The 10,000-nt window shown below is 45.7% G+C and overlaps 1 protein-coding gene across 1 annotated transcript in view; it reads left to right on the top strand.

Annotated features, from left to right (window-relative positions):
* The window catches only part of cdh23 (cadherin-related 23), a 197,855-nt gene that overhangs the window by 63,019 nt on the left and 124,836 nt on the right, over positions 1-10,000 (top strand). Inside the window, exons 6-8 of the mRNA XM_031579449.2 lie at positions 2,955-3,149; positions 3,635-3,763; positions 7,635-7,713. Coding sequence (XP_031435309.1) covers positions 2,955-3,149; positions 3,635-3,763; positions 7,635-7,713 — 403 coding nt within the window. The remainder of the gene's footprint in view (positions 1-2,954; positions 3,150-3,634; positions 3,764-7,634; positions 7,714-10,000) is intronic.

Below are 10,000 nucleotides of genomic sequence, written 5' to 3'. Positions count from 1 at the left end.
CACACACACACAGTAATTGATGAGACTTTCACTCAGAGCCCCCGGGTAGTAAGGTTTAAGACAGCTGTCATTCTAACAGCACAGACTATGCCAAAGAATTGGAGCCCTGTCATACCATCGATACACTACTAGTGTGTGTGTTTGTGTGTGTGTGTGTGTGTGCGTGTGTGTGTTAGGGAGGATTTCAGAAATGTTCTTGAGGTAGAAGAAGAAAAGACTTATATAGCTTTTGTTGGAATCTGTGTGTCAGTGTGTGTGAATGATATTGGATACAGGTCACCTCTCCTGTGAGTGGACACAAGTACTCAATTTTTCTGTTTCTAAGTTGCAAAACAATGGCTCATTAAAACTCCAAGACACCACAAACTATATATCACTAGGGTTATCAAAGGAGTGGGTTGAGTCTCTCTCTCGCTCTCTCTCTCTCTCTCTCTCTCTCTCTCTCTCTCTCTCTCTGTCTCTCTTTATCACACACACACACACACACACACTCTCTTACACTTGCTGTCATTGATTCCTGCCTGCAGGGATGCAGCGAGTCTGATGTTAAACACGAGACGATTTGCGTACACACACACACACACACACACACACACACACACACACACACACACACAGATATATATACACATATACATACACACACACACACACACATACTCAAACACACTCACACTTGCTGTCATTGATTTCTGCCTGCAGGAATGGAGCAAGTCTGATGTCAAACAAATCTGCGTGCTCTGTGTGTGTGTGTGAGTGTGTGTGTGAGTGTGTGTTTGTGTGTGTGTGTATGTGTGTGTGTGTGATCGCAGTTTACTGCTTAGGGCAGGAGTTACACTGTCTCTTCCACATTCCTGCCTTTTGCTTTTCTGTCTGTTTTCTCCCCCTACTCCATTCTTTGTTGCATCACTCTTTCATCTTTCTCTTCCACACACATCTCTCTCTCCCTCTCTCTCTTTCTCTCTCTCTCTTTCTCTCTGTCTCCCTCTCCCTCTTTCTCTCTCTCTTACTCGCTGTTGTTGTTTCCTTTAAACATTCATGGCTTTCATCTTGGATGGAGTCATCCTTATGTTTACTCCACTCCCTCAGTCAGCTCCCCCTGCCTTTACCTTTCAATTTTAAGGTCATTTCAACTTCTTCTTTTGTCATTGTAACAGACTTCTCTCTCACTCTCTCTCACACACACACACACACACACACACACACACACACACACACACACACACACACACACACACAGACACACAGACACACAGACACACACACACACACACACACACACACACACACTCACACACATCTGTCATCATTACCATGTGTTAAGAGGAGCACTTGTCCTCATGTCTTCCCCTCGTGTCTGTCTGTCTCATTCTGTATCTCCTCCCCTCCATCTCCCCTCTTACTCATAGGCAGAGGGGGCCGGAGGCAGCTCAGCCCTGTGGCGTTTGACTGATTGACTGTTGCGCACTGAACTCAGTGTGACGGGCTGTTAGCCATAGCCGCTAATCAGAGAGACACTTGCTGGGCTGGGCTGGGCTGGGTAGTGCTAGGCTGTACACTCAGACATTTCACAATACAGAGCTTTTAGTCGTTAGCAGTTTTTTTTTTTTTTTTTCTCGCTGTCTGGCTGTGGGAATCTCAATCTCAATCAGTGTCTGTCACACACTCTTTAGTCTTTCTGGAGCTCGCTCACTCTCTCCCTAACTTTATGTCTTTCTATCCATCAGTCTTTCTCTTCTTGAATTTTTCTCTACAGTTCTTTCTTCCCATACTCTTTCTCTTCTTTCTCTCTCTCTCTCTCTCTCTCTCTCTCTGTCTCTCTCTCTCTCTCTCTCTCTCTCTGTCTCTGAGTGTGCTAGAGACGGTAATGCACACAGACACATCTGGCCTTTTTTCTGCTGAGTCCTGCCTGTCTGCTGAGGAAAGAGTCAGAGGGGAAGGCTCACAAGGAAAGAAAACACTGTTGATTGAGAGAGCAAGACTGAATGACAAACATAGCAAAAACAAACTTCTCTCAAACTGAACTGTTTACATTGTGTCTGACTGTATGTGTGTGCGTGTGTGTGCGTGTGTGTGGTGAGCATGCAGTTCTTGGGCACTACTGATGTTTGCGTGTGTATTTCTCTCTCACGCTCTGTCTCTCTCTCTCTCTCACACACACACACACACACACACACACACACACACACACACACACACTCACATACACACAAACACACACACACACACTCACATACACACACACACAGACACATAAGTCATTACCGTGGCTGGCTGAGTTGCTGACCAGCAGCATTTGAAGACCCTACAGCTACCTGACTCGCGACCGTGAACAAAGCCCACTGCAGGCTTTTGTGTCCCATGCTGTTTTACTGCTGTGCGATTAATTATGGCTGAATGCCTGTGTGTTTGAATAGGCAGCAGTGTCCTGGTGGGGGGGGCTCTGTTCAGGTGAAAACTACTGACAGTTTGTTTATGCTTCAGGTGGTGCACACAAACACACACATACATACAAATACAATTACACACAAGCACACACACACACACACACACACACACACACACATATTAATTTAACATAAATAATAAATACTGTATAAAACACCCTGCTAAGGTAAATATGTACATTACAGCTTCATCACCAAAATACACACATATACACACACAGACACACACACTCTCATACTTTGTACACCATTTTCTTTCGGGTATACCTTCAGAACTGACAGACTCTAACCCTTATTGCCATGACAACTTTCTTGCGAAACCCAATCAAAATTTCACCTCATGTAAAAAAAGAGCATTTCGGCTCATTCTGGAGCATTTCCTTTTAAGTTTATAAATGTGCATTGTGCTTGTTAAATAAACCTGAACTGAGGTGAAATCAGATTGACATTGGTTTATTATTGCCTCCATATCTACTTCTCTCTCTCCGTTGTGTTTCTGTTTTGTAGAATACTCCGGTGGGCACGTCTGTGTTCATGGTGAACGCCACAGATCCAGACCAGGGCACAGGGGGCAGTGTCCTCTTCTCCTTCCAGCCGCCTTCCTCCTTCTTCTCCATTGATGGGGCCCGCGGCATCGTCACCGTCACCAAGACGTTGGACTACGAGATCACCTCAGCCTATCAGCTCACCGTCAATGCCACGGTTAGACACACACACACACATGTCCAGGCACACTCACACAAACAGAAAAAATACACTGAACTCAAAGCAAGACAGAGTAAAACATTCATCTCTGTCGTTGGCATGCTTGGCTGCTCTCAATACATTTGATGTGCAAAACATACTGAGTACAAATCTCGAATTTCATCAAGCAGATTATTCATTGGTTTGTTATTTTAAAACAATATTACTTTATTCAGTGAAATACATTCATAGTTCAATTCATATAGAGTGTGTGCTGTCATGAACCTATTAATAGATATTATGTGTGTCACAACCATGTCCTGGAAATTGAAATAAAAAGATGGCAACATTGATTTTCTGTATGTGTGTGTGTTTGTGTGTGTGTCTCTGTGTGGGTGTGTCTGTGTGTGTGTGTGTGTGTGTGTGTGTGTGTGTGTGTGTGTGTGTGTGTGTGTGTGTGTGTGTGTGTGTGTGTGTGTGTGTGTGTGTGTGTGTGTGAGCAGGACCAGGACAAAAGGAGGCCCTTATCTCGGCTGGCTAACTTGGCCATAACCATCACTGATATACAGGACATGGACCCCGTCTTCACCAACCTCCCTTACAGCACCAACATCGTGGAGGGAGTACCTCTGGTTAGACTTCTCCTCTCTTCTCTTCTTTTGGCTTTTCTTCTCTTTTTGTCTTCTCTTCTCTTATCCTCTCTGCTCTTCCTTTGTCTTCTCTTTTCTTTTTCTTTCTTCTCTTCTCTTCTCCTTTTTTCTCTTTTCCTATCTTGTTTTGTCCTCTCTTTTCTTCTTCTCTTCTCTTCTCTTATCCTCTCACCTCTTCTTTTGTCTTCTCTTGTCTGCTGTCCTTCCTTTCCTTTTGTATCTCTGTGATTCTCTTCCCTGCTCTCTCTTTTTCTCCCCCTTCCTCTCTCGTGTTTTATTGCTCCCTAAGAGCCCTTTTGAAATCATGCTCTCCTGAACGTTGAGAACTGGAGAGACGTCCCAGTGAGACAGAGACCAGAGAGAGAGAGAGAGGAGGAGGAGGAGGGGGTCGGTAAACAGACAGTCATTATACGAGAGGCCATCTTCCTCCTCCTCCTCCTCCTCCTCCTCCTCCTCCTCCTCCTCCCTCTCCCTGAGTGTGTGAGGTGGTGGCAGCATTACAGGGGTGTAATTAAAGCGTTAGATTTACACTCTGCCTCCTGCGCTGGGGGCCCAGCCTGCTCCAAAGGTCAGCCAGGCCAGGATTTATGCCTGAGGAGGACAGAGGCAGAGCGCAGATTTACTCACTGTGTCAAGCACCTCTGCCCTGAGGAGTGTGTGTGTATGCATGTGTGTTTGTGTGTGTGTGTGTTTGGAGGTGGGGTGGGGCTGGTGGGGGTACATATGTGTGTTCATTAGGTGCATGTCTTTATGTGTCAGGGGAGAATGAGAGTTGTATTACCATGTACATTACATTAGTTTAGGGGTGGTGTGTGTGTGTGTGTGTGTGTGTGTGTGTGTGTGTGTGTGTGTGTGTGTGTGTGTGTGTGTGTGTGTGTGTGTGTGTGTGTGTGTGTGTGTGTGTGTGTGACCGTGTGTGTGTGTGTGTGTGTGAATGCATCCAAAGCAGTTGCATTGAGTGCCTCTTCACTTGCACCACTGGCACTGGCCAGCCAAATCCATGCTGTAGCACATTGCTCACTGTCAGACACCCAGCTGCCAACTTTATGAATGTGACTCAAACTTATGGAGATGCTCGTTGTACATCAAATGCATTTATGCTCAGACTTTCCTGAACTATTACATCTCTGTCTCCCAGTCTCTGTCCCTTTCTCTTTCCTTCTCTCCCTCTCTGTCTCTCTCTCTCTCTCTCTCTTCCTGTCTCTGTGTCCCTCTATGCTGTAACAAAATGTCAAGTGCAGCATTTGCATGCATATTAACGGCGCGTGACGGCGACTGGGCCTGGGTGTCTCCCAGCCCGCGCGATCCATCAGCTGTCAGAGGGAAGGTCAAACAGAGAGAGGAAGAGAGAGAGAGAGAGAGAGAGAGAGAGAGAGAGAGAATGAACTACATTTCCACCTACTCAGTTGCGAGTGCCTGGCCACACTCATTAAGATTTACATTTAGGAACACACGCGTACCTCTATTAAAAGTGTGTCCTTAAGTGACCTCTGGCTACAGATGAAGATGCTGGGCCTGGTCAGTTTAAGTCCCTTCTGTATCTGCCACACCCAGCTGCCCTAGCCCCTGAACATGGTACACAGCTTCACATTTCAATCAGCTTTCCAGTTTGAGACGCTTAAAGATTATTTAAGCTTAAAGATATTATTTATTTTCATACAAGTAGTAGTGCATGTGATTGTACATTTTGTACTGAATGAACACCATTAGAACATCTTTACTCTCAAAAATAACTGAAGGATTAGCTGTGCACTGTGACCATATCAGTGCACATACTCACAACAGGCAAATGCACAAGCGCATGAGATGGATGTGATTAAACGCGTGTGTCATTTCTTCCGTTGTACGCACAGACACACAGATACACAAAAACACACACACACACACACACACACATACAGAGAGCCATGGCTTAAGTGACGGAGCGTGCGTTGAGTGTCCCCAAGGCCACTGACATTCACCAGCAAATGGTTATCAAACACAGCAGCCTGTCACAGGTCATTTCTCAGAGCACTCATTCTTTTTTTAACACCGTCTCTCCTCCCTTCTCTCGCCCACTCTTCCTCCACCCACCTCTCCTCCCCTCTTTCACTTTTTCTCCTGGCCTGTCATCTGGAGAAAACTTTGATGGTGAGAGTGGGGGTGTGTGTGGGGGGGGAAAACAAAAAGAAGAAAAAGAAAGCCCAGGCTTGTCAGGGAAGCCCAATCCAGAGGGTTTTTAGCCGTTTGCTGTGAGTTTGTGTTTGTCAGAATGACATTCAGACCCTTTTTATGGGCAAACACAATTTGGCTGTCAGAAGGATGACCTGAATGAGTGGAGTAGAGAGGCGATGGAGGAGGAGACAAGAGAGGAAAAAGGAGAGAGAGAGAGAGATGGAGAGAGAGATAGAGGAGGAGAGAGAGAGTGTGTTGTTTGCTCAGTCTGAGAGGACGGGTGGTTGAGCATTGCGCTTGTTCAGACAGCGGGAGAATGCCGTGCACATTATTTTGGTGTCGTTCCTCTGCCTCTCTTTCACTCCATCGTTCTCTTCCTCCATTTTCTTCTCTTTACCTTTCACTATCTCTCCTTCTCTCCACCTTTCACTATCTCTCCTTCTCTCCTTCTCTGCCTTTCATTCCACCGTTCTACCACCATCCCTCCCCTTCCATGTTTCTGTCTTTCTCTCTTTTTTCCACCTTTCTTTCTCAGTCTCTTTTTCATTTTCTCTCCCTCCCTCTATCTGTACATCGCTCTCTCTCTCTCTTTTCTTTCCCGCTCTCTCCCTCTCTCCTTCTCTGGGCTGTGCAGAGTTGGTGGTTGGCGCGGAGAGCTGTCTTTGAATGGACTGTAATTGATTCTGCTGTAATTGGCTGAAGACGGGAGATGCTCGGGCAGAAATGGAGCATAAACACCACACATACCCCACACCCACACACCCAAATACACACACACACACAAACACACACACACACACACACACACACACACACACACACACACATACAAGCACACACACCCCACACACATACACCAAACACACACACACACACACACACAATTTGCAGGATCAATGGAGGAGTCAGCAGCAGAAGGGCTGGGTGGAGAGACTACTCTCTCTCTCTCTCGCTCTCTTTTTCTGAATCTCATTCTATCCCTTTCTCTTCCCCCACTCTCTTTCTTTTTTTCTCTTCTCAGTTCTCTCAAGTAGGATTTAGCAGGGTAGTGCCCCCCGATTGCTGTTAAAGGGGTAGAGGAGAGCAGGCACCCTGTCTTTTAATGTCTCAGTTTCCTTCTCTCTCTCTCTCTCTCTCTCTCTCTCCCTCTCTTTTCCTTTCTTTCCCTTCATTTGCTCCAATTTGCTCTATAAGGAGCAGTTCTGTGAATAGCTCACGCTATAGCTGATTGAGGCATGGAGACTGAAAAACAGCTCTGTGGATCAAAGGCTCTTTAAATTGCGTTGTTACTTTTCCATTCTCTGCCGTCCGCCCTCCACCTCCTTCCCCTTTCGTCTTTTTCTCGCTCTTCGTTTAGTTTCTTCTTTTTCAAATTAGTAGGAATAATTGGCAGTTAGGTTCGTTTGAGCTGTTGTTTTAGAGATACCCGGAGAAAGAAAGAGAGAGAGAGCGAGAAGGGGAGAAAGAGTTTGTGGTTCAACGTTGGGTGTTAATTTGTCATATACAGCAAGTCTCATCTGATTTACTGTCTTTCATGTGTGTAATAATCGCACTTTCCCTTTTGAGGCTGGTAAGCTGTGTGTGAAGCTGGATTAAAAAGAAAAAGTGTTTGTCCTTTTGTTTGTGTACCTGTGTATATTTGTTGTAGGTGTGGCGGTCTCCATGTGTGTGTATTCTGATTGTGTGTGCTTATTTCCAGGGCTATGAGGTGCGCAAGATCAGAGCCATAGACCAGGATCTGGGCCGACCACGAGGCATCGGCTACACCATCATTTCAGGTGAGTCACATGACCACGCTGACCAAACACACACCACCACACACACCAGCTAGGCTGACCATCAAAGCCACTAATGCATAGATCTATGCTGGTCTGTTCAATGTGAACCCGCATCGGTGCATCTGTTTATTCACACATCATGTGAACTGTACTACATACTGCTAGAGATTATCATTTTAGTGGTCTGCAATGAATCTGTCTGCCTTTTTGTAAAGGAAAAGTCATTCACATTACATCAGTCTGTTTGAACAGATCTACAGCAATGTTTTTCGGTCTCCCAAAAAATGAAATAACATTATTAATGATACAAGCCCTTGAAAACCTGAATTCTTCTCAGTCTTACTCCGACACAGACACATTTCCTCTGTGCATCTGTCTCAACAACCCAACGTCTGGTTTCTTCTGGTTTCATCTGGTTTCTTCCCGTCTACAACTCTCTTTATCGGGAGTCCCATGCGAATGCCACACAGAGACACACGTCTTTTGAACACAAGACAACACCTGTCTCTGTGGCTGCCTGTTTGTCCACCTGTCGGTCTCTCTCTCTTCAGTCAGTGCTGTCTCGTATCCACATGAAACACTTCTACTGTAGCGTATGTGAACAGTCCCACATCATTACTGGAACTTCTCCGAAAGTTTCTGTGCTGTGTTAAAAATATGGAGAGAAAAAAAAAACTTGTCACATGTCGCTGTCCTTGCAACCATAGGTCTACTACCACCGCAATCACTGAGAGACGTCTCCTGACTGAGGCTATGTGTAGGAACAGTAAAAATGCATCATGGGATGATGGAGGGAATTAGACACAGAATTTAATGTCCACAAACGCCAGAGCCAATGAAACTGCTGCAAAGTTTGTTTTTGGTCCTGCATTGCTGCCATGCTTCTATACAATGGGATACAGTGTGTCAGGACTAAACAAACACACACACACATGAACGCACACACACACACACATACACACACACACACACACACACACACACACACAAACACACACACACACACACTCACACACACACACACATGCACGCACACATACACACACACACACACACACACACACACACACATGCACGCACACACATACACACACACACACTTTTTTGTAAGATCTCAGTATAACTGTGCATGTATATTCACTGCAGTCTCTTTAAGTACTGTCCTGTATGCTTCCCCCACATAGCATTCACATTGTTATCAGGGAAAGACAGGCAAAAGGCAGAAGACAGAGGGCGTGAGAGAATGAGAGAAAGTGAAGAGAGGGAGAAGGGAATGAGAACTGAGCCAAACTCCTGCCAGACTGACAGCTCAGTGTGGTGAGGAGCAGATTTGTTTGTTTGTTTGTTTACTTTCTTGTTTGCATGTTTGTTAGAGCTAAAGCATTCGTGCATGTGTTTGAGAAGAGAAGGATAGGCAGGAATATCTGTCAATCTGCCTTTCCCTTGTGCACATAACTCTACAGGATACAACTGAAGATGAGGAGACATAAAGGTTGCATACGAAAAGAAAACAAAACTAAGACGGAACAGAGAAGAGGGAGATTGAGGGAAAGAAAGAATGAATGAATGAATGAAAGAAGGAAAGGAAGAGTTGCCTATTCAGGAAACGAGAGTGCTTGGCCACATGCCACAACAGATCTGCATGTCAGTGACAACAGGCCCAGGCCAGATGGGGCTCACAGAGTCAGCGTTTGCTTGGGTTTGATCTCTCTGTATCGTGACACAAGCTTCAATCACACTCCAGTTCATAGGCTTAAGGGCTCTTTAGTGACAAACTGTTTGTGTGGGTGTTCATATGGATGTGTGTGTGTGTGTGTGTGTGTGTGTGTGTGTGTAGCATTTTGGTAGCGGTTCAACAAGTGGGGTTCACAGTCCTCCCATTCATGATTCTCCTTCTACCTACTGTCCCACTCCCACATTAGTGCATGTGTCTGTTTGTATGTGTGTGTGTATGTGTTTGTGTGTGTGTGTGTGTGTGTGTGTGTGTGTGTGTGTGTATGTGTGTGTGCGTGTTTGTGTATGTGTGTGTATGTGTGTGTGTGTGGGGGGGGGGGTTGGCATAAATGGGTTTTCATGTATGACTGTATCATCTCTACACGCACAGACAGACGCACACACACACAGTTAGCCGTGTAGCCGACATAACCTGGCTCCCCTCTCCACTAGTCTTTGACCTCACTCATCATGAGTTTAATTACAGCCGAACAGTCGCTGCCCCCCTTGCCCGCTGTCCCTCTCTGACCCAAGCTTTTGCTACCAGTCGGCTGCTGTGCCCAGCTCAGACTAC

The sequence above is a fragment of the Clupea harengus genome, chromosome 13 (genome assembly GCF_900700415.2).
Source record: "Clupea harengus chromosome 13, Ch_v2.0.2, whole genome shotgun sequence".
NCBI classification, from domain to species: Eukaryota; Metazoa; Chordata; class Actinopteri; order Clupeiformes; family Clupeidae; genus Clupea; species Clupea harengus.
Note: the sequence above shows the minus strand (reverse complement) of the source record. Positions and strands in the feature narration are given on the sequence as shown.